The sequence below is a fragment of the Diorhabda sublineata genome, chromosome X (assembly GCF_026230105.1).
Source record: "Diorhabda sublineata isolate icDioSubl1.1 chromosome X, icDioSubl1.1, whole genome shotgun sequence".
Lineage (NCBI taxonomy): Eukaryota > Metazoa > Arthropoda > Insecta > Coleoptera > Chrysomelidae > Diorhabda > Diorhabda sublineata.
The window spans coordinates 3,383,932-3,410,329 of NC_079485.1; the positions used below are offsets into that span (position 1 = coordinate 3,383,932).

Here is a 26,398-nt window from a genome sequence, read left to right on the forward strand (position 1 = left end):
TTAATCACGGTATTGAATAAGGTGAAGAAGTAATATGTGTAAGGTACTACATCATAATCACTTAGATATAACACATACACACAAATATGAAGGTAACGTCTGTTTGTCGAAAGAGAAAAATATTGGATCCCCAAAAACAGCCAAGGACTAATTAGTGAAACTTACGAAAGATCGTTACACTCTTAAGTCTCGTTCAGTGAAGTCTAAATACTTTAAACCACCTTTCACAGCTAGAATTTCAAAACTGTCAAACTTCATCAAGTCTAAGATACAATGCCCTTTGTTAAATAAAAACTCTGAGCAGCAGATTTTGAGCTTTAGGTTCCTATAATTTCTATGTTTAATTTGTAAAGGTAGAATAGAGGAGTTAGATTTTAACGGCTCACAAGATTCAAGTTTGTGAAATTTTGTTTTTTTTTTCATATTTAAATAAAACAATCGGACTAACAGTTCAGTTACATTTATTTAGAAATGGTAAAACACACTGAAATAAAAATTGCCAACAATGTAATCAACTATTTACATAATATCGAACAAATTATAGTCATTAACAAGAATTTTTACATTCATTACTAAGCATAGTACAAAAAATTAAAAAAAAAACTTTGTAACAATACACTAAATATATAAAATTGCACCGTCCCATTTAACAACATGGCACAGAATATTTTATTTTAGGAATAAAGCCTGATAACATCAATTTGTGAAGATTCACAAAATTTAACATTTTTTTGCGATAAATTGATAAAATATTTTTGGTAGTAAGCATTGTCGGAACGTCTCAGGATGTTTTACTTTCGAAATGTGTAAACATTTTTCAAAATAAACTGGCTGATTCGTAGATGAGAGAATCCATTTCATTGGTTGGAAGAAATCTGATAGCTACTTGTTTTTATGTGCAGTACAAAATAAAAAATGCTGTTATAAAGGTCAAAACGGAAATCTATGTTTTCGCGACTCTCGATCGGTACACGATTTTAAGTTGACAGAGTAATTTTACTTATTTGTAAAAGAACAGGCAGAATCACGATTCACCATTTTAAATATTTCTACCGCGTTGTTGTAGCGTTTGATCGATACAACCATAAGTCGTCTACAAAAGAATAATCAAAATGTAGTCAAAACAGTCAAAAAGTTGTTGCTGGAATAATTACAAAATGTAGACCGTGCTCTGTCAACTTAGGCTAATTTCAAACCTAGCCGACTGTCGTCGACGAATAATATATAGAAGATCGTCCATTTTATGCATATAATCTGTATCTACAATTATATTAGGAATTAGATGTCTTAAACGAAATCTGTTCATATCTATTCATAGGATAATATAAAATAAATATTTGAAGGGACTAATATATTCAATGGAAATATTATTCGGTATTATTTAAAAGAGTGATGAAACAAAAGTCCACTTTGTCCAAATAGAGATATATAATATTTATCAGACTTTTTTCCGCAGTTAATCATAAAAATATTTAAAATAATTTGTACTATTGCAGAAGTAATATACCAAATGAAATTGCTTAATAAACTGGATCCAATAGAATCGACACTACTTTTTAGTTATGTACAAAATTGATAATTTTTTACAAAAAACAATTTAGAGATTCTAGACAAACACTTTTTTTTACATTCATAATAATTTTGATAGGTAATATGTATTATTTACTATAAATAAGATTTATCAATCAAGTCCAGATCTTTTTTTCCAAATAATTGATTATTTTAAAACTTTCAAAGAATACACGATGATAAAATTACATTTTCATATCCTTTTTCTGGATTTCTAAGTATTTGGAAATCAAAATAATATTTATCACTTTCTGTTTTTCCAAAATTTGTTATCAACTTTGTCCCTTTTTACACAATTTGAGCCAACCTTATCTCTGAATGAGTATAAAAACATCTAAGTTTTCTACTTACATGTGAACTAAATTGTAATTGAACAGAAATTCGAAACAACGTGTTTATATTGTGCAGTAAAAAAAGCATACATAGGTATAAATAATAATTTTTCCTGAAAATCTGTTTTCTTGAATGTGATTTTATTTATTGAGTTTCTCAGAACATAATTTTAAGGTAACTATGAAACATTATTCATCGCTAAACAGATCTAGATGAATTGCTAATTAATTCGAAAAAGAGCTATTTTTACAGTTCAGTTATGATATCTAACATTTTTTTCACTTAAGTCACATGGACTGTTACTGTCTCTTCCAGACGGACTATCTCTATATTCAGCTATACCTGAAGAGGTTCCAGTAGCACTCGACGTCGCTAGATTCGAGATATCACTAAACCAAGTTCCTAGGTTCAACCTTTCCGGTAGAACCGGTAGTGGTTTTCATATAACATGAGCAGGAAGTGGTTCGTTTCTGAATTCATCATTCTTCATTATTACACAAACCGGCCTTTTGATGCTTTCTGGACTAGGCGATCTTCTAGGAAATGTAGGAGGGCATATATTACAGGGTACACTGCTGTTCACATTGTTCGTTATCGGCCAGTTCAAACCAGGAGGATATATCGGACTGTTACTGTAAAGCAACGCAAGCTCTGCTGCAAATTTGGATTCATCTGGATGACGGAATGGATGATAAAGGTAAGGCAGTGGTGGAAATAGGGTTCTTGAAAGCTTTAGATGTTCGTGATCGAAGGGAGGTAGACCTGTGGCGGTTGATATTGGAGGCATTAATGAACGCGAAAGTGATGAATTATCAAGTTGGGAGTGAGATAACAGTGGTGAGATTGAGAAACCAAATTTTGGTTCTTTTTTCATCAATGGTTTTGGTTTCCTTCGTGGACGGTATTTGTAGTCTGGATGTTCTTTCATGTGAAGGGCCCTGTAACAAAAAAAAAAAATAAGAAAATATATGAGATTCGCGATGAAATCAATCAATATCAGCGGGTTTGTGTGAGTTCGGAGATATCTGCAATTATAATCTTTGGTTTTAATATTCAATGTACTGTACTTTGATTTTTCAATTGTCACACGGTTTCAATTTTCTCCGTTACTTAGACCTATTCAACAACAAATCACTAGGGTACAAGTATTGACACATACTATAAATTTGTCGTTGCTAGGAGTTTACTTGGAGTCCGAGAAGACTTGATTTCAGTCCTTCGGATTTTTTAATTATGTCTCAAATCAAAGAAATTGCGAAGAATATAAAGAACGTTATCCATTATTTCAACCAATTAAACGAGATAATAGTCGGACGGAGCCAAGTCTGGTGAATAATGGGGGTCACGAAACATGAGATTTGTGTGCAGGGGCGTTGTCCTGCAAAAAAATACCTTTGGATAGTTTTCCGCGTCTTTTCTCTTTAATTTCTTTCCCGTAGAATGGTCAGTAATATCGAATAGTAATCTCCAGTTATTGTTCTACCCTTATCCAAAAAATCAATCATGATTACTCCATGGCAATCCCAAAAACCCGAAACAAGAACTTTTCCAGCAGATTTTTGGACACGAAACTTCAGAGGTCTTGGAGAACAAGAGTGTCGCCATTCCATCGATTGTTGCTTTGTTTCTGGATCGTAGAAATGTACCCCAAGTCTCATCCATAGTAACAATTCGGCTTAAGAAGTCTACATCGTCTTCAAATCGAGCATAGATCGAACGCGATGCTTCTACTTTCAAACATTTGGGGATCCATTTTGCAGCAATTTTTCTCATGTCTAAATTGACGTGAACTATATGCTGAACGCGTCCGCGACACAGAAACTGGCCTTCCCGATCGGTCATCATCTTCAATGGAAAATTTACCTCTTTTGAAGCTCGCAGTCCAATTTTTCACTGTCGCATACGAAAGACATTCATCACCAGGGTATTAAATCTGCTTACCTCTTAACCCTTTTAAATACAGGTACTTGATGATGGCTCGATACTCCAATTTTTCTATTTTCACATCATTTTTCTTTTAATTTATAGCGTAACTCTGGTTTACTTTTTTGACGTCAAACCTTACACTGACACTTCGAATAATTTATTGTTCGTTGCTATGGTAACGCAATATATTGTTTATGTATGAAACTGGTCTAGGCTAACTAGATATCAATACATCCTCGTAATTTTCCTTTGTACCTCTGATTCTTAACATCGTTTGATCGTTTCTCGGAGGAGAAAATAATTCTTCGTTATATTTGATATCATTCTGCGATATCTCAGTTTAGATTACATGCTTAATATCCTTTCTCGTCTATTCAAACTCATAATATATAGAATGTCTAGCCCTGTAGGTACCAGATTTAATTTGATATCTATCTATTTTTTATTCATCCAAAAGTTCCCGATAAGAGAGCTAGTACTTTTTGAAAATTATGCCTTTAACACCAACATCCTAAAGGGGTGCTAGGTCTTTTAGGAGTAGATTATGAATAAAGGTAAATTAGGTTGAATTTTTGGCCTACTTATGCTATTTTGTTATCTTGGTACATTTTTTTATTTTATTATAACCTTCCTCCAAGTTAATGAAAAGTGTATGTCATTGTATTTTATATTCATACGTGGTTTGAATTTCGTTGAAATGAAAATTTGATTCGTACCTTGCCCAAAAATGCATTAGATGCATTGTTACTTACGATGGAAAATGTATTTATCTAAACCATTCAAACATGGAAAATTAGTGGTAAGACAAAAATCAATTGTCAGAAACTGTCGCAAAAAGTGGTCGTTTCGAGCGAAAAGATTTGTTGTGTGTTTGGTGTGTCTTAAGAAGGTTTAGTGTACTTTGAAATCATTATCAATACCAAGGTACATAGTGGACATCGGGGAAATATCCAAGACAATGTTAAACCACATATTGTGAAAGTACGCGGAGTAAGATCCAAAATCTTTAGCATTTAGAGCGGATCTTCTAGTGTGTGGTTAGTGTTTATTCATGTCCATGGCGAAATTTTTGCTTGGGAAATTCTGACTCCAAAGGAGATGTTGGAAATGCAGTGCGAAAAATTTTACATCTAAGACCAAAGAATGCTTTCATCAAAGTCTCAAATGTTGGGTTAAAATCAAAGAATACTTTGAATACCAAGCCTTTATTTTTGTATGATTTTTTCATAAACAAAGTGAAGATTGGAAACTGAAATTATTTATGAGACACCCCCTATATTTGCAACGGTATTGGTATTGAATCGTCTTCGAACTGTCTGTGCTAACAGCTCATAGCATGTTTCTAGGAGTTCTATACACTGTACACTGTATTTGTCACCTTTTTCATAAATTGAACGAATTGTAGATTCGGATCATTCTTTCATTATCTCTTTTATGTAGATTTCTCATAATCACGCACGTGATAACGGAATAAATATCAAAATGTGATTTTTATATTATAGTAGTACCATATTCTATCGGTATTTTCAGAAAAAGAACCCCACAATGGCAATTGTATCCCAACTATTTATTTTCAAGAAATGTTTCTGTTTGTGAACTGATAAATAGAGAATTGGTATTATTTGAACATAAAGAGATTATTATCTTCGACATACGAAAAGGTGTATATCTAAGCTGAACAGAGTGAGAAGAACGCATTCAAAAATTATTTTTGTAGTTGTTCAAATACGGAAACACTTATCAGTAGTAAGTGATAAAAATATTTTTGAATTGTTTACACAGGTTGACAGTTTACTAAAAGTAAGATAAATAGTTATGTATATAGATATACTCCACTTTTCTTCACCACGACAGGCATTCCTTTAATCCGAAAAATAACAATTGTTTTAAGAAGTTTAGATTTGATATATCTTATACGAGGGTTGCCGTTTAAAACATTTATAAGAGAAAAAAATAGGACGAACTGAAGAAAATTCAAACAATCTAGTATAGACGCAAAAATGGCAGAAAATCGGAAAAAATCAGAAAACAAACCAAATCATGAAGATATTAACGAGCAATGGGAAGTTATCTCAACCAAGATTAACCTACGAATGAGAGCTGATGAAGAATATCATACTTGACTTAAAAAAGAGAAAGAATTTGAGATGCATTGATAAATAAAAATAAATCGAAGAGATAACAAAAAGGAAAGGAAACTTTAGAAAACTTTAGAAAAATTTCATTAAGTCAAGTGACAAACAAATTTTATATGAAAAAATATATATTAACATTCTTATAATATACGAGATTTGAATTTTCCTTCAAAATTTTTTGTAACCTAACAAACAGGACTCGCACATAGTCTCTGAAGATAATAACTTTGCTATCGAAACGCGTATCCGAGAGTCTAATTGTGAGTGTTGGTGTAGTGTTAGTGCTCAGTAAAGTTGAGTTTTGTTAAATGTACAGCAATATTTGTTGATTAAACTGATTGATATGTAAACTATTTACCTTCACTTCCTGAAGACGATAAGTTAGTTATCGAAACGCGCGTCAGACATTGTAATGTGCGAGTGCTGGTCTAGTGGTAAAGTAAACAGTGTGTTTAGTATAAATATCACCAACGGTTCCAAAAATTCCAACTTCATTGATTTATATGTATCAATAACATGCGCAATATGAATATGAAACGCTCAAATAAAAAGTGCCAGCTTATATAATTTTCCTGTTCATTAACATAAAAATAACTTCCAAAATATATATGATCAAAATTTTTAATGTTGACCTATTTTCAAATGACCGAATTGTGTCTATTAATCAATTTTGAAAGGATTCGATGTACCGGAACTCCGAAGATTACGCTTTAAAGAAAAGTTACTCAGAGTAAATACATACTATCTAAACCAACATATTCATCTGGCGACAAAAGATAATGCTTCCATTGTAAGGACACATTGAGCACCTCCTGTGATCTCATTCAATGGGAGATTGTCTCCAAGCAGGTCCCGTCTCGCGTCTCGTCCCCAATATAATGCACCCCTTTCACGCCGTTCGGGCGCCCTCTTTTGTTCTATTCGTCGAAGCAATTGGAGTATTTACCTCTAGCGATCGCTTCACATTTAGAAGCCAGTAACACATTCAATTCCATTCTCCTCCTATTCTATTCTGTTCCCTTCTATTATGCAAGTGTGGAAAGCTGGATACGAATCAAACAATCTACTAGACGATTTCAAATAACGGTGTCGGTGCCTTCGTTCATAAATATTAATTGGAGGAATTAATGCAACATAGTTGTTTGAGACAGTAGAATTGTGTTGGAAATCAGAATAATTTGTTAATTTTAGGTGGGGTATCAAATAGTTACTGTAGTATATATTTTTAGGAAAATAATGAAATATAACTTGATGTTGCAGCTGCAATGATATTAGAGGACAAACTTTTGAGGTCAATTTATAAACTTTGACGCACGCGCCCGCGTTGGCCCTCTCGTTCGCGCTCAACATAAATTAAGGAGGTACTGACAGTACTGACACTTGTGGTACATCAACACACTACTTGTCCTCATGCGCGAAAAACTAAAGTTGCGAGTATCATCCAGTTCATTTTAAAATAATATATATCTATTGCATGCTGTTCATCACTTCTTTAGATAAGTTTAGGTAAAGTTCCAGCTTTCGTCCAATGTTCAGTTAACATTGGTGAATGTTTGCGCAAACGTTGAACACCTCGTGTAGTAGCAGTACTACATCCAACCTTCCTCCCAATGTTCAGCAGTAGATTTGAACGCGAAAGTGTATGAACGCCCTCGCGTTCCAACGTCTAGCCAACGTGTAGTCGTACGTAACGCCAACGCGAGCGTTAGCGCGGGCGTAAACGTAAGAGTTTATAAATGCAAATTATCATCAATTTTTTCAGCATTGACTGGTAAGACGTCAACCCTAATAAGACCTAACTAATTTCCTTCAGGAGGAAAAAAAGCTCATCAAGCTAGACGGGCAAGTCTTTAAGTGGAAAACTGAGGGGAAATATCTGGGACTCGCACTAGATAGTGAACATATCCGGAACAAACATGAAAAGGAGACACTAAAGACACAAAACCTCTGAAAGAGTGCAAAAACTTCACGGGGAAGAATTGGAGTTATAACCCAAATACCCTATTATGGATGTACAACGCAATTGTGAGACCAATCATCAAATCTGGGGCATTGGGGTAATAGAGCTAGAATGAATACCAAGAGGAACAATCTCTCGAAGAAACAAAGACTGGCTTATATATGTGCAGCCAGAGCCATGAAATCATGTCCAACAACTGCACTAAAAGTGATTCTAAATCTCCCACCTCTCCTCATAATACTGGAAAGCGTTCCTCAATAATAATCAAATCTGGGACAATTCTAAACTGTAAAAGTAAGTGGGATCAAAACACCATACACGGAATGAACAGAAATGCCATTAAATTGTATACGGACAGATTTAAAGCAGCAGGAAGAACTGGTACAAGAGTAAACGGACCCAGAATCAAACACTCTGAAAGCCTGGGCAAGACACTAAGCATTTTTCAAGCAGAAATTCATGCAATTGATAAATGTGTCTAGTTTAATCTAGAGAGGAGCTATTGCAAACAGGGGATCATATTCATGTTCGATAACCAGGCAGCCATTAGAGCTTTTTGCTGTAATATCATAAAATCCAAATTCGTTTGGGATGGCATAGGAAAATTAAACGAGATAAGCAAGAATACTAAAGTTATCTTACAATGAACTCCGTGGGTATCCTACAGAGGCTGAGACAGGTAAAGACTTTCCTGGGAAACTATAATCAGAGAAGATCTGCTGAATGTATCAATCTAAGTAAGAACAATTTTACGAATGCTAACAGGAATTCTACCACCTCAATAGACACTTAAAGACGCTATACTTAGATAATGGGGTGTACAGAGGACAAAACATCTATCCACATTCTCTTGAAGCGTGAAACACTAAGGAACTCCAGAGCATTATACCTGGGAACGTATGAAATAGAAGACGAAGATCTTTGGCAGCTGGATTCATCCCACATTCTGGAGTTTCTAAAAGGAGGGAGATTAAAGGATCAGCTTTAAACAATGGGTTCTCCAGTATGGTAGCAAGAAAGGGGGACAAAATAGATCCTTTGAGTCGAGTGTATATAATAACATATAACAAAAAGGAGAAAATCGAATGGAGGAATTGAAAGGTAAAATACGGAGCGAAGAAGACAAATGGGTGCTGTATTTTCTCTTAAAAAACTAATTCATGAGTCAGAGCGTTGTACGCCCTATTAACCGAATCAAACACCATGATTATGGTTATGTATTTTGGGATATACACTGCATATTCATTATCAACTATTTGAACTAGAGAAAACAATTAACAGTGATTGGAGTAGGACGTTACAAAAAAAGGGCTCTATATGCAGAAGTTGATTCTCTTTGTCACAAATCGGATAAAATTATGGACGTATTTAATGAACTCCAAGCGACCACTGGTTGTTTTTGGACCCGAAAAAAATGCTGCAAGAAAGACAGTTTCAATCAAACCTCAAATTATTCGCTAAAATAAGAGCCTATTTTGTAATGAAAGAAAAATTGTTGTATAAAAATAGCATTGAACGGTTCGGAAAGCATTGAACTGGTTATCAAATTCTCGAAGGAAATTACCTTGTTCAATAGAATTGACAGGTGACTAGCTGTCCCAACTATCATCGAAAACATAATAGAGGTTTGAACAGATATTTTAACTAGTTAATTTAAATATGTAAATCGTTTACATCTGTTTATACAAAACGAATTAACAGTGCTAAATTAAATACAATTACAATACAAATAAATACTATTAAATACAGAACAGTACGAGTACTTGACGTGAGTATATCCTTGTTGGATTCAAAAGGGATGTGCTATAACTGCTACCCAGATATACTGATGTACACTTCGCTAGGTTTTACGGAATAGGGTGTATTTTCATGCAGAAATTATAGACGAAGAAATATCAGAAATACACACCAATTTAATGTTTGAGCAGTGTGTTACATATTTGTTAATAAGAAGGTAATACGTTAGACTTCATTCGTAACTGTATCCCAAAAAGGCTTTCGCGTATGATTTGACATGACGAAATAATAAAATAAAGCATAAATATATAGAGAAATCCAAAAATTTTGGATGGGGTGCATATATCTCATTTTATCTTTAAACGAAGTGATTTTATTAAGAACACCTGTTGACCTACAAAAATCTATTTTAATTTTGTAATGTAATAGGGCTGAAACGATAGTAGAAATATTATATTAGTAATCCAAAAGGATATCTTATCATGAGTGAGCTTTGCAGAAGTGTTAATGTTTAAGAAAATTTGTGATTACAATAACATCGGAATGTCATTTATTTGTTTAGGAATAGTTTCATTGTATAAATAAATAACTACCTTTAAATATGGTATATAATTTTGTGATTCCTAGGGTAGTATTTTCTAGTTCGTTGCTTAGTGTTTTTCCTTTTTTAAAATCGATCATCTGCAGTACTCATTTTCTTTCATCTAAACATTGCATTTTCACTTTTTCTCCAGTTTGATATATTGACCAAGTCCCATGTATGTTTATATACAGAAACTCAATTTGATTGAATTATATAGTACCTACTTAAGATAAATTTATAAAAAAAAACATCAACAATAATGTAATTTCACAATCCAAAGCTCTCTTATGATCCCAGTAATAAATTATATATGTATTTTAATTAAAAAACTCAAAATTTTTATTGGGGAGATTTCGTTAAATAGCAGTTTATACAGAAGCAATGACGAAATTGTCCCATTTCTAGTTAAGATATGATTAAAAAGATTTATATTGTGAGAAGTTACTCCAAATTTAGATATGAAATCTTTTATCTTCAATAACGATTCGTTAAAATATAGTGTAACAATAAAATTGTTCACAATAAAAAATATACTTGAATTGGATCTATCAATTATGGTATGCGTGATATTTGATATACGAGGGTTGATATTTATGTGCTAAATTATTGTGAACAGCACAATTAGCTCTCTAACTTTAAAACGAAATAAGTACGTACATTGCTAAAAACAAATTTTACCTACAATATTTCAATAGTGACCCTCGTATTTTTCCATAAGTTATCATCTAATAATTGAATTATTTTATCGAATTCTCTTATCTCTCTTGTATTTGCTATTCTATTTTCACACTTACACATATTTTCTGTTCATATCATTCCAAGAAAATGATTTACTGACTGCTTCATTCGAGATTTTATATAAGGTATTGAATATTCTAGTCAATACTAATATTGTATTATATAATCCTCAGGACTTTTATGTGGAAGTTCTTACATATGTTTGGAAGAGTTTCGTCAGCTTTTTGATTTTCAATATTGGAAATAAGCAGACTTGTATATCAATTTTCAGTGAAACTAAATATTATGAGGAGAGGCATATTCAAATTTTTCTTTTCAGATTATTGTTTCAGAACGACAAATATAGAATAAAATACATTTAAATCACCATATTTTCGAAAATAAAGATTCATAATTTCATAGTGTCAATTGTAATTCTTAAGAAAATGCCACAAAACTTTAATATAAATAACTTTAAACCAAATTCATCTAAAGTACTTTAAAAAAGTGAAGGGTATGTACAAGGAGAATACATTTTGTCCAGCATTTCTTTAACTCAGATTTGTCAATTGCGAAGACGATTTCATCGTTGCAGTCAAGTTTTTTCATATCGAGCCATTTCAACAGTTTTGGAAACAAGAAACAGTGACTCGGGACTGAACTTCGAAAATTGGGTGGATAAGGGAGCCATTTATAGCTCTCTCCATGAATTTTTGCTATGGAAAATGCACATTTCACAAATTTGGTATTCTTAAAATTTATATACTATTATTTTAATTGCTGATTCAACTCGGGACCTATCTTAGGAAAACTTTATCATATCCAAGATATCAGAATTGAAACCAGTGGTTTCCTGAGGCTTCTTCAATATCTCGCCCTCGACAGGACGTCTAAAACGTTCGGCATTTTACGTGATGTTACGTTCAAGGAATGCAGTAAACATTTTTTCACCACCAAATTGATGGTGCAGGACTCCAATAGTATGTATCAAGCTTATCATTGGTTGGAGTAATTGTTTTATGATATTTTATGTGCACACATAATTCACTTTCTTAATTTTCTGATTGTAAAACATAAACTGAATGTCGCAGCTCATTTAAATTCCGACAGCAGTAAAATTTTACATGCCTGATGATAGGAACAGTGTTGCCCTGTTAGAAAAGAGTCGGAAAATTCAGAAAGTTATGGAGTTCTCATTTCCTAATTGCTAATTATTCAAATGATTTCACGGCGACTACGAAGAAATATAGAAATTAGAATTAGAATTTTTCTAGTTAGTCAAAAAAACTGCTGAAAACTGTTATTAAACGCATATTTCTAATGTAGGTACAGTAGAAGTAATTGAGTGTCTTTTGCATTCATTTATGTATGAATAATTTTCTTATGAATACATTGCCTGAAATGTGTACAGTGTTTCTCATAATATGATTCATTATTCCTGTCAGCCCACATGATAAATATTTTGCACAGATCAATCAGGCACGTAGATAGACACTTCAAATTTATTATTTACAATTTAAAGTGTTATCGTTTTGACAGTGGAATTATTGGCATTTGTTTATTTTAAAGTGCCATTGTTTCAAAAAACAGATTGATAAATAAAATCATAATGTTTCACTTAAAAAGCTACTTAAATGAGTACAGAATATAAAAAAGATAAAGTTGATATCCATATTATAAGGAATTATTATTTCCTACTTCGAAGAATGATTAATTATCGACTTTGATTGAAAATTATTGATTGATATATAAAACTTTATGATTATAATCATGTATAATAGTACATTTATTCACTTTTTGAATACCATTCTAATTTATTTTCTTTGAAAACCTTTTTAAATTGATTCACATTAATTTAATTTACTCTTTGGTTGCTAAATCGTCCTAATTTGAGATCTTATCTGATAAAAAAGTAATTTTTAAAAGCTGGTAAAAACATTGACGTTTCAACCTCTTTCAGTCTTTATCAAAATAAATTGATATTTATCACATTCCCATACGACCAAACTAGATTGAACTGTACCTGTACTTTTCCTAAACTAAGTAGTGCTTGAAGCTTCAAGGATTTTCCAGCGGCTCATTCATATATTTAGATATTGAAATTCTGGTAACCGACCCCGAAAAACCCATTAACTGGTATTCTATTTCGAGCTTTTTTTTCATAATTGTGGAAATTCGTAATGTTGAGATACTCTCGATTCAGTTATTAAGTATTTAAATGTGGTTGAAGATTCGAGGTATGTAGCAAAAAAAGGGATAATGATCGGAATTCCTCTATCTTAATCCGTTAACAAATCTGTAGAAACAGGTGAATGTTCAAGTAAAATTTTTATACTAAAATACAAATTCGTAGTATTTTTACCAAACAACATGAAATTGCCTATACATTAACAATTAAATCAACTCCAGACACTTTGTAATTGCGATATATTAATGGCATTTCTGGAGCTGTATCATTTTTGGGTATTCTCGATGTAGTTACCTTTATCCTGGTTTGACATTTATTGTATATAATTTGAAAGGGTAGTAGTCACCTAATTCTAAATTAAAAATTCATATTCAGACTATGCCTACATATATATATATAACACTAACAACTTGCCAATTCTCACAGTTATTAAGCCGCGATTGCATGAGTGCCCCATCTCAATAAACAGAGATTTAAAGTGATTCACTACAAAGCAGGTCGTCTGTTTTACAAAAGATAACAGAGCGCGCTTCAGAATGGGCCGTATGCGTCCTATTAATGGGACTTAGGTACGGATTAGACAGGGCATATTAATAAAGTCATAATACTGTGTTATGGGATACACATTTCGGATACTTTGTTTGGGAGCTCACTGAATTAATTCGTAACAATTGGGGGAAGAAACGAAGTTGTTTCTGTTTCTGTTGCTTGATATTAAGGCTTAATTTCAATTTAATACAATTATTTTCATTTACGAGATGCGATCAAAAAAATATAATAAGTTATCTTATGGAAAACATAGTGAAAAACTAATGTGAATAAAATTTGTATTTATTACTTCAAAAGTGCTACTCTTGGATGGAAACTCACTTATTGGATAGGAAGGCTTCTTTGCAGGAGCTCTGCTCTGTCGCAGCCCTATCAAACCTTGTCATTTGTGAGATGAGCTAACAAGTGCATGGTGCTATATCTGGCGGGTAATGTAGATGTACTTAGACCAAAAACTGCGTGAATTGAAAACGAATTGTGACATGACACATTGTGAGGATAACTGTATCATTTGTATCGTTTAGGATTTTGAATTTGTCCTCTTGTGAAGAATTCGCAATATGCCCTCACAAGTAATCGGTTTTCCGTTGAGAACTCGGAATTCTTGACTTAGATTCATAGTCATAGACCCGACATTATCTCCAATGAGTCTCGGAACAAATTGGTTTCACTCGTCTTATCTAAAAATGGTTTTTAATAAGCTTTCGACTAGTCAATCGTCTGTCCTAGTCGTTATTTGTCCTTAACTGATTTATTTTTAAGTCCCTTATATCATTTTTAAATCGTCTTCAAAGTTACTACATGATCACCATAGTCAAATTTTGGCATTTCGTGGGCCTTTTTGAGCATTTTTTCAAACTAAAAACAAAGCTTGATGCGTTTTTCAAAATTTGCAAATGCGATCTTACCTAATTGTAGCTGCTTATCTCAACACATGAAATAGATGCAGCGGAAATAATTGCTGCTATACAGATTCATTTACTGTATTTTTGGATAACATGTCATATGAATATTAATGGAACAATTTAAATAATATTCTTCAATTCTATTGTTGTTCCTCTGAGAAAAATTTAAATTCCTGCTAATATATGCTCAAAATTCATATTTATAACAATCAATTACAATTAAAGTGATTGTGTATAATGAAATTTTGATTTTATCAAATGTATACCAATGATTTTTTTCATAAACGGCTTACAACGTACCTAAGGATTCTCATAATGTCCTACATAGTCACGCGAGGTTTGAGCGTAATTTGACATTTGGATTTTTGCAATGCCTCATTTTGAATTTGTCTCAATTCTCGAAAACACTGAATGGTACAGTTGATATATTAGAAAAATGGTGATTGAAAAAAATAGCCACTAGTCGCAGAAATTTCAATAAGAATTTGTTAGTCTAGTAAGAATAATTCAAATAATTAGTCTTAAGTGAAAACATCAATTTTGATTCCATGCTCATAAATTATACAACTCGTGATCAATCAAACAGTAACTTTTGTTTGATTATACCAGATGTTTTATTGATTTTTTAGGAGTTTATGTTAAGATATTCAAATCAGCAGAGAAGCTAATCCTCAAGTATTTGATTGCACATGAATTCTGAGTAGAATCATGAAGCCCAAAGATGATATTCAGAAATGTTTAATGTCTGAATGGAATTTGAAGGTAGTACATTTTTTAGATTTTTTTCAATCACATCATATCTGCATACAGAGAGTGGATAATGTTTGATTAAGATTAAGAGTTAATCAACTATAATAATGTAAGATGGTCTGTTTCCTTTTCTAGATATCATTTCTTTCTGTTTTCTGGGTTATCTCTTTGCGAAACATATTCTACAAAAATAACTAATAGGGGAGTGTAATGTTTTGTTTGGTTAGGGTTGAATTTGGGTTATTTTAAGGTGTTTACTACTTGTGTTAATCACAAATGGGAACAAATACATGTTCATGCACCTAAAAATTATTTATCCAATAAAAATCTGTCCCTGGAAGATAAAAAGTAACATCCCAGTTGGATAATCCCAGAACAAATGAACAGTCACATGTAGAACAAATTAGTCGTTTTATTGTTTGTGTATTTAGATTATTAAAGTTTATTGCACATAGAAAATATGTATTTAATAATCTCCATTAGTACGATTCCATTTGTTTGAACATGTACAAAATTGTTTTAAGATATGCTTTATCTCACACGAATTGGAAACGGCACAATACAATTAAAAGAATACAGAATAGTTGTAAAATATTCAACTATATACTTTAGTAAATATTGTTATGTTTTGATAAGAGGTACTAAATTTGCTTTCGAGTTGTAAACTACAAACAAAGGGGTGGTCCAAATTAGTTTTAGGAATGTTTTATTAACTTTATTATTCCTACGAAAACAAAATTTCAAAGTGCAGCTTAGGAGATCAAATTGTGAATTTTTTTTACTACATACCCAAACATCTTGAAAAACCCAAACGTCTCTTATTGTCAAATTTTACAATCAAAATGTTTTTTGTTGAGCTTCAAATTTCAAATAATCTCTTCTCTAAAATAAAATGTGTGAAAAATATATAGTGCTCCATTATTTTCTGATATAGTAGCATTATAGAATCTAAACAAATTTATTACAAGAAAATAAAAAGATTCTTGGAATTTCTAACTCATTATGGAATTCTCATGATTCACCAAATTGTTTTCAAAATGGATACAAAAGGGATGAGAATGTTCTATAACCAGTTAAGTAGAAACAAACATTATTCTTTTTAGGCATTAAAAAATTATACAGTGGTATGAAATACGAGGATGGACCCAAAAGTACCTGGCCTGATCAAAAGTTGGCGGTAGTTGCTTAAAAAATACCACTGTATTAGAAAAGTGCACACGGCACGCAGTTTGGTATTTGTTTAGTCATCAATATTGAACGTTTTCAGTAAATTTGTAAACATAGAAAACCAATATGTGTAGTAGATTCTACTCTGGGTGAGACTGCTCCTTGTTATCAAGAGTGAAGTATAATACGACCTGCGAAGATCAGCATGGCAGTGGTCGACCAAATGAGGTGACGACCCCAGAAATGTTGAATGATATCCACAAAGAGGTACTTAATGATCATTGACTGGAAGTGGGCGAGATAGCAGACGTAGTAGGCAAATTTGGACATGAGAAAGCTGTGTGAAAGTTGGGTCAATCACTTCACACTCGAAACAAAATTACAATCAAAACAATGGACACGAAAGGGAGAAGCGGCTCCAAAGAGGGCAAAGATCTTTCCATCTGCAGACAATGTCATGGAGTCGCTTTTTTTGGGATGGGCGTGGGATAATTTCCATTGACTATCTTGGACAAAGAAAAACTATAGTCGGCGACTATTATGCGAACTTATAGCAACGCTTACGCGAAGAAATCAAGATTACGTTAAAACATAAATATATTTTTTTCCAAAATAGAAGCAAGACCACGTGCATTCAACCTCTTGCAAGATGAAAATATTACATACGATGTACGTTTGTCACTTACTATTGGTTGTTCCTATTAATTCAGAAATTTTCTGTGTAGTTGCAGACCTCCAGAAATAAATGCTAAACACAAAAATCTCGAGCCAACACAGAGATTATATTCACCATAGACGACGAAAAACAGCTAAAATGGATCAGCTGATTTGACAAATTTAGACTAGACTCTTTCTAGAACTGCAACTTGCATGAAATAAAAATGTCATCAAACCGATAAAGTTACTAGAATCGATCAGCTGAGCTTTATCTGTACATGCTCGCACTTATTGCTTTATGTTAAGAGCTCTTCATTTTAAGTATGGGATTTATTCGAAATGAACCCAAAGAATGAAACGAAAATCTTTAAAGCTTTCACTAACCTTGAAACTTACAATTGGTCAAATTGCTTGTTACTGATCGTGAAGCAGTGGTAAAGCTCTCTCTACATTTTATAGAACATTTAATACCATCCGCAATAAACAAAAATGGAGTACTTATAATCGAAAGGTGAAGAATCAGTAATCCACAATATGATTATTAAAGATACATATACATGCTTCAAAGACTAATTTATACTGAAATAAATAATTTAGGTCTAATTAATTTTCGAAGAAATATTATAAAAAAACTTTTTCGTCTGTCATCTTGTTTTTTGCATAGCCGTCGTTAAATGTATATTTTTTTGTGAATAACATATAAAAAGACCAGGACCAATAGTAAATTATTGCTTGATGTAAGAATATTTTTATGTACTGCTACTATTTTGAATAAATTTAATGTCATCTTTGAAATTGTACCCTTGTTTCAATAGTAGAATAGATTTTCAGGTTATTCAAATAAGTATATCCCAATCGTTCACATATATACTTGTGAAATCAAAGATATTTAAATTAAAAATAGTAAACTTTGTAATATATCACAATCATTTGTTTTTTCACATATATTTCTACTCATGATTATTGTTTTAGAAAGTAGAACTTTTTGAGGAAACACAATGAAATAGAGAATGTTAACCAAATTTTTTAAATAAAATTTCGAACTTTTCTCAAATCACTTTTAGTCGAAAAATCAATTGAATCATAAAATAAAAAGATTTGTAAAAAAATATTGTTCAAGATGGGGTGAAAAATTTCTTGTAATTGTACCGGCCATCAACGTTTTCAAATGAACAAAGCATTGTTCAAGTAAAGATCTGTCTAAAATCATTGAAGTCTGAGAGAGAAAATTACCTAATCTATCTAATAATTATTATTTTCGACGTATTTCTGGCTAAAGTCGAGCTCTAAAAATTTTCTAATGAAATCACTATTGGCGTGAGTCTATTCAATCATAAGTGGTCAACGTTGAAATGAATAGAATGAATTGTTTCATTGGTCATTTTCTAAAATAATAATCTAGTACATTTTCGACAGAGCTATTCCAGAAGGCCAAAAAGCATAGAAATTTCTTCTGGAAATAACTTATTATAAGGTACTTCAACTACCTTATAAAAACGATTTTATTAATTAGAAAAAAGTAATGCTTTTACTTTCTACAAAAAATATTGAAAACGAAATGAAATAAAATTGTAAGAATTGGAATGTGGCAATAATTGGTAAAAATACTGGGTGATTCAAAAATATATACATATTTACCTAACTATATAAGTAAGAAAATGTTATAGTATTGTTACTTTACTTAAAACTCAATTAAAAATACGAATAATTTGATCACACAGATTGATAAAAATTTTCAATGACTACGTAGTGAACGAATGAATATTTTCAATGCGTCAATTTGGACTAAAATGGTATTTGTTGGAGAGTTTTATAAAACAATTCTTCATTTTATCGTTAGATTACAATTCATGAAATTATTACCAATTGTTCAGAATATTAAGAACGATATACATAACATTTAGGGTAAACATTATGTATATAATATTTGTCTGAAAGAATATGGGTACAAATAAGTCAAAATACAATCACGATCTAATGCAAATTTTATTGTGTTCATTATTCAATAAACAGACTACACATTTGGTGATAGTAAATCAAATGAAATATTCCTAATGCATTGTAAGACAAATTAACGTTTTATATTTTATCTTTATGTAACTGGAGCCCAAATAGACTCATTTTAATAGGTTTTACAATGCACGTTGATTTGCTTCAAGGAAAGTGACCTCAATAATTCTCTGTTGAGTAGAGATTTATTAGAAAAAAGCTCACGAATTGAAACCAAAATCTTTAAAACAGTAGGTGATATTTTCGTTACTTATCGTGAAGGGTGAAGCACATACTAATTGAGTGCCTTTTGCTTTGTATGGAATATTTAAATAGGACTTTTCTTAATTACTGTTAAGTCTGCTACTTATCTTATTTATCACATTATTATCTTCACTTTGCTTTTTGTTTGTTCGTTTATGTAAATCCATTATCTCGTGACACAATTTTGGTTTTGTTTCATTTTTAGTGAATTTATTTATATGATGCAAATGATGTGAATAAATCGACATCAGCTAGTGTTTAAATAAATGATTAAACAATTCAATCTCTCAGTTATGGAGAGAATGCAAAAGTGTAAAATGAGATCACGAAAAACAGCTTTAAAGAAAAAAATAATTGTTAACTCCAAAATGAAAAAAATAATAAGTAATAAGATAAATTTACTGAAATTATTGTCCATATGTTATGTTAAATCATTAAACAATTAACACCGTTTTTGCTTGAAATAGACAGCTAAATAAAAACAAATCTAGAATTACCTAATTACATCATCAGGGCCGGATTAAGCTAGGGGCTTGGGGGGGCTACAGCCCCGGGCTCCAAGTCCAAGAGAGCCCCATCATTTTGAAATCATTCTGTATCTTTTGATGTGTTGATACCACAAATCAATCGTATTGATATTATTTTGTGAATTTTTCCGGGTTTTCGAATTCCTTAAGGGGGCCCCGTCATTATTTTAGCCCCGGGTCTTATAAATCTTAATCCGGTCCTGTACATCATGGATATAATTGTGAAATATTATTTTCATAAAATAGAGATTACGTTACTTCAAATATTATGAGAGAATGAATATAAGAAACACCGGCGACTGCAGATTCTGTGTAAAATAGAGTGAAACACTGGAGCGCATAATTTATACATACAGCAGAAACATGTGCCAGGATATTCAGTTTGATCAAGATTGAAAGCAAAAGAAGGAAACAATGTATCTCTCAGGTCGCAGTGCGCGTACATAACCTTTATAAACTTTAATCTAAAAGGGTGAAAATCGAGTTTATAGATTTCGGCCCATGCTATGTGACCTTATCCTTGCCATTAGAACTACCAAGCATCGAAGTGAATATAAATTTTAAAAAGTCACGATAACAGAAAAGATCTTTTCTAAAAAAAATGTCAAAGCTGATGCTCATCCCTAACTGAGAGATTCCTCACATCATATAGACAAATTCTTTAATAGAAAAAAAATTAGACTTAACATTTTTGGTAAATAGGTCACTTCGTACACAAACTTGTGTTAGTAAAATGAAGATTCCTATTTTGGATGTCGCGCCCGTGCAAGTATGCAGTATCAACGGAACAATAAAATGTGAAGATAATTTATAATATAATTCGTTAAAGTCCGTGATTTATCTTCTAGGCTTTCGTGAGTTTCTCATTGCCAAATTTTTTAATAAATGGATTGAAATTTGATCCGATATAAACGATTTTTAGACTAAAATATGATATTAATAATATTTGTATGAAAACAAGGTTTTAAATTAATCAAAACACAGTTCCACTCTAATGTAAAGTGTTTGAGTGACAATAAATCTTTCTAAATAATATTTTTAATATAAGAGCAAATGAACTCTCAGGTGTATTTCATACAATCGGGCACGTAAAAAAACTTAAGTGTTCGATTTAACAACTACACAAACCACTCATTTACAGTGCCGTTAAAAGTTAATATAAGTTGTATGTAAATGCTATTTCAGTACAATGGATATATCTGCTTTATTTTCCTGACCTTCACGAGATCTCGTTGTTCTATATTAGTATCAATAGATTAGGATTTGACAAAACCAAATTATTTAATGCAATATTCGTCTTTATAACTAATTATAATAATTTAGAATCTTATCCGATCGTTTGTATAGTTACAACAAATGTGGTGATCAGAGCATTTCGTAACAATATCGAACCATAATCAAAGACCTTAGGAAGAGTTACGCATGGGGTATACGATAGCTTTATAATGAAAGTTTTCACTGAATATTTTGCGTTGAGAGTTGTTGTGAACTAAATCTTTTGCAACTTCATATTTAATAACATCAACATAACATAAAATCTAAAACATATTTCTTTTTTGATGACGACTATGAATAAATAATTGCATAAGCTTGTTGTACCTTATGTGAAGGATTATTATCATTAATATATTTATGGACAACATGGAATTAGTGAAGATTATTGTTATAGGTGTTTTCTACACATATTGAAGCTAATAATTTACTTCAGTCCCGTCTTTTGCGAACAGCTTTTACATTATAGATTATCAGAGGAAAATATTTTAGTTTTCACGTTTTTTCATTTCTTGATATATAGATTTCCATCTAATTTAATGATACATGAAAAGCAAAGTAGGTGTTTTATCTTATATAAATGTATAGTTCACGGATAAGAAAATAATAACAAATTTGCTGGAAACAACAATATGATACGGTAGGTGAATGTGAATAAACAATACTCTGACAAAAACCTTGACTAAGATTACAGAGGGGGTCTTATTGAAAGTATTTGTGGGACGGCTGCATTTATGTTTGATTGATTGAACATGACTGTTCATTTGACACAAAGTTTATCTAATATGCTCACGTTACCTGGCACAATATGTCAACAAATTTTCCTGTAGTTGATTTAGTTTTCAAATATTCAGGTTTATATAAGAAATTTACGAAATAGATGATAATGAATTAATTATAAATAAACGTTCTTTTGGTGATTATTATATATTTTAAAGATAATTGTCTTCATTAAATTACATTAACATTACTACAATTACGAACAATTATGGAACAATTTTAACAAATGATTATCTTAATCTCATTCTTTCATAAACATTTACGAATCAATTTTACAGGTGTGTAATTATCATTAGTATATTGAGGAATTTTCTATTACTGGTCAATATGATTTCTAATGAACGTTTTTTCAACTTTTTAATATTCTACTTCTCATGGAAACTAGTTACTTCCTAAATATGTGAATGTTTTTGTTATCACGATTTAATAAATGCATGTATATATATATTTACCTTAATCTTTTAGCTTCATCAATAAACGGTCTCTTCTCACTTTCACTCAACAATTTCCACTCAGCTCCGAGTCTTTTAGAAATTTCGGAATTATGCATTTTAGGATTTTCTTGAGCCATTTTCCTTCTTTGACCCCTGGACCATACCATAAAGGCGTTCATAGGCCTTTTGATATGCTCTTGATTAAGAGGTTTAGGCGAAGACATGTTTTCAAATTCAACCGATATACTTAAAATTTACTGACCGTTTTTAATTATTAATATTACCGTTAAAGATTGTTAACTTTTTACGATGGTGACATGATATTTCGAAAGAGGGATCGGAATATCTCGATGATTATTATCACTTGTGGTGCTCATACGCGAATGGTCTGAATGATAGACTGATATAAACACTTTGACAGTATTTTCGAGACACTTCCCCGATTTCTAAATGTAGGAGTGGGAGTGATGTTTGGGGGCGGAGAAATTGCTTGAGCTAGACGGCGGCATTACAAATCTAACCGCCAGATTAGCAGAGATGTAAAGGAATTGGTTAATAGTAAATTGGAGGTTTGTTGAAGGAGAAAGAAAACAAGCAATTTAGGAGTAATTATTATATAATGTGTGGTTATATATACGGTGATTTTCAATAAATTAATTTGTCAATTTTTATGTACACTCATAAAAATATATACATTAACATTGCTATATACCGTAAATATCAAAATAATTTTATCTAAAATAATGAAAAATGCGAATAAAATCCCAAAATCGCACATCGACTTCTGGAACTGCTATATCAGAGACTTATTTCTTGGGACAGCATTTCACTATTTTTCACACTCACAGTTCTGGTGCAGTGAGAGCTCGGGTATTATTACCAACTGCAAATTACTAAAGTTTCACATGAAAAGGAAAAAGTATTTTCAGTTATCCATATTTTGCCTATGTACCTATAAATAAACTCTGTTTTATCGATGGTCAAAATCGCGGTTGGAACTTCCTAGTAATACGTACTAAGGGAACTTTCGGCAACATCCGAAATTTTGCGTTTATTTGAGGGTAGTCAAATAAAAAAATTAGAGAGAGATACCTATTTTTTTATTATGTCTCATGTCTCTTCGGATAGGCGGCTCAGTTTCAAATAGTTTAAATGATAAGTCTCTTAAATTAGGGACCAAAAAATGTAGGGAACATCACTTCAAAAAAAAATGTTGCTAGTTTATCAAATTGATTTAATATTTTAAGGAAAAGCTACTTTCAACTGGGCAGTTTTTTATTCTCTGATATAGATAGTACCAGTACCTACTTGCATCATTTTACGTGATTACTAACCTCCTTAAAATTGTAGACTTAATATATTTATTGTACAGAGGTATTCACAAAATTGAGAACAGTAAATATTCCAGGTATCTATTTAATATATTATCTACAGGTGGATAAGGTTAGATTATTCTTTATTAATGGACAGCATTTGTTTGCGTCTTTGCAGATATTGAACCAGCTCCTATATTTGTGATTTTTTTCTTTTAAAGCTTTTCTTCTCGATCTCTTAACTAAGGTAGCTCAAATTCATGTCTTTACTCTCTATATTTCACTCATGCAAGTTTCGTGAGTTTTGATTTATTTGGCTCATATATATTTGGTCGAGTGCGAGGAGCGCATGTGCATGGAGCGCACAGGCACATTTAGAAAAAAATTCATGCATCTAGCGCACACTACCTGTGCCGAATCCGACAAGTCGTTCGACGAGCACACAAGAAAATTTGATCTGTCGAAATGAGTACTAGAGATGAGCAAACATACGAACTTATGAATAATTATTATCATTAAGCAGGGCCGGATTAAGATTTATAAGGCCCGGGGCTAAAATAATGACGGGGCCCCTTTAAGGAATTCGGAAACCCGAAAAAATTCACAAAATAATATCAATACGTTAGATTTGTGGTATCAACAGAATGATGGGGCCCTCTTGGACCTGGCTTAATCCGGCCCTGTCATTAAGAGAAAACAAAAAACCATCAGTAACATCTAAGATTTTCCAAAATGAGCAAATTTTCAATATTATATAAGATATTGAACAAAAATTGCTAGAAAAAGTTATTTTTTCTAAGAATTAGTGCATTATTGGTATTAGGTTTGAAATAATTAGAGAATTGCGTAAGATATTGAACTTTCCATAAAAAAGCTTTTTAATTTAAGAATAGGTTAGGCTAGGTTGAGGAACTATCCACTCCTGGGAGCTGTAAGACCTTGAAGTTGGTGGAGTGGCTCAGTAACTTTCTCTCTTCTTGTGCCGTCTTGACGGACTGGTGGAGTGAAGCTAAGAAACAGCTCAAAAATCCAAAGGATTAAGTGTTGTACGCTGATGCAATGACAATTTGTTGTCCTCCCGGCGTACACGACACTCCCGAGGATTGAGGAGGGTGGTTTAGTGGGTGAGAGTCCCACACAAACTCACAGCATTTGCACCTGCCCGCTGTGAGGAAGGCATTAGCTTCCACCCCACCTCTGGGCAAAAAAAGGTTGAGGAACTATGACTATAATCGCATTGAAGGGAAAGTATTAACTTTTGTTACATTGTTGTTAACTCTTTCATAATTTTTCTTATTTTATTTAGAGTAATAAATATTTCAAGCTAAATACAGGGTTTCAAGATACCTACAAATGTGCGCTCGAATCATCAGGCACTCGACTCACGCATTCATTCGTACATTCTTTAGACATAACTGTGACTGTGAATCAATTGATGCAATTTTTTTCCTCAAATTTTCAACTAGATAAAGATCCATTTAAGAAATTATGTAATAGCATAATTTGAATTCAAAAAACACCACTAAAGATAGTAACACTGGAGATGGTTAAATTATTAGTTTCCTACTTTGTATTAATCAACGTCACTTTTCTGAACCAACACATTCGTATTATACTTTAATTACAACATAGAGTATACCTCGTACATAATCGTAAGACATTTTATCAAATTGTTTCATCTCCAAGCCACCGCTAGTCTCCTTCTGGGAGAAACACTGGAACTGGAAGATTACAGATGTGATTAGGGCGCGATTCCGCCAATGGTATAGTGCTTGGGCGGAGTTTTAAAATACCACAGATGGTGGGGTGATCCATGGCGATATGGAGCAACAAGTGTGTTTTCACCAAGCAACGCTAATCCAATTTATACAGGATCTGATAACTGATAAGTTCGTTAAGATAAAGTGAAGAATTTCTATTGACCCTTAAAATTTTTTGTCAAAATGTTGTTTACGATTTCGGTAACGAAATAATGATAAAATTGAATATTTAATTTTTTTGTAGTTGTATAAACTTCTTTCATTTGATGATTTAACATTAATGAAAACAATAAACATTATTTTGAACAATTTTATACTTTGATATAATAATATAAATAAGCACTCCAAAAAGTGATAATAAACATAAAATTAGGTGTAAGTATATTGAAAAGACAGAATTTAAAAATTTTCCAGGGCATCAACTACTTAATCTAATTACTTATCTAATTACAGAAAATCTAATTAACAGAAATAACACAGGACTGATAATAATAAACATAAAAAATATACACAAATTGGAAAAGGGCTAAGTGTCAAAATATCAGACTTCCGATGGCTTGAGTCCAACTCAAACTTTGCTGCTCGACTTTCAGTTTGCGCTGTGTAAATGCTTCAGAAGACGGTTTACATTCAAATGCTATTAATGTGCTTTATAACAGGCTTCTTTTCATCCTGTTTGAATTTTCCAAGGCCCTCTGCGAGTCCACAGATGTTTGTAAACAACTTTGTTACTTTTCTTCTTTTGTATAATAGTCCCCAAATATTTTTCACAAACAACAGCAATATTCTCTTTTCCATCTGGAAGGCTGTAGTGGAAGGTAGCTTGGCGATGAGTCTTCATATGAGCCGTACTTCTTTCTTTTCCCGTAAGTCATCTGTATTA

General features: G+C 32.0%; 1 protein-coding gene across 1 annotated transcript; it reads right to left on the reverse strand.

The window, feature by feature from the left end:
• Nucleotides 1-444: 444 nt before the first annotated feature.
• Nucleotides 445-22,853, reverse strand: LOC130450789 (transcription factor Sox-14-like). The gene is made up of 2 exons (XM_056789415.1): nt 22,461-22,853; nt 445-2,840 (listed from the first exon to the last, which is right to left on the reverse strand). Exons 1-2 carry the CDS (start codon nt 22,664-22,666, stop codon nt 2,342-2,344), a joined length of 705 nt encoding a protein of 234 aa, XP_056645393.1. The 5' UTR covers nt 22,667-22,853; the 3' UTR covers nt 445-2,341.
• Between the last annotated feature and the right edge of the window lie 3,545 nt (nt 22,854-26,398).

Bases quoted from the DNA above. Each gene is read 5' to 3' on its own strand.
- LOC130450789 (XM_056789415.1), bottom strand. From the start codon at position 22,666: ATGTCTTCGCCTAAACCTCTTAATCAAGAGCATATCAAAAGGCCTATG. The intron at 2,841-22,460 runs GTAAATATATAT...TTTTTGTTACAG, and splicing joins GATGAAGCTAAAAGATTAAG to GGCCCTTCACATGAAAGAAC.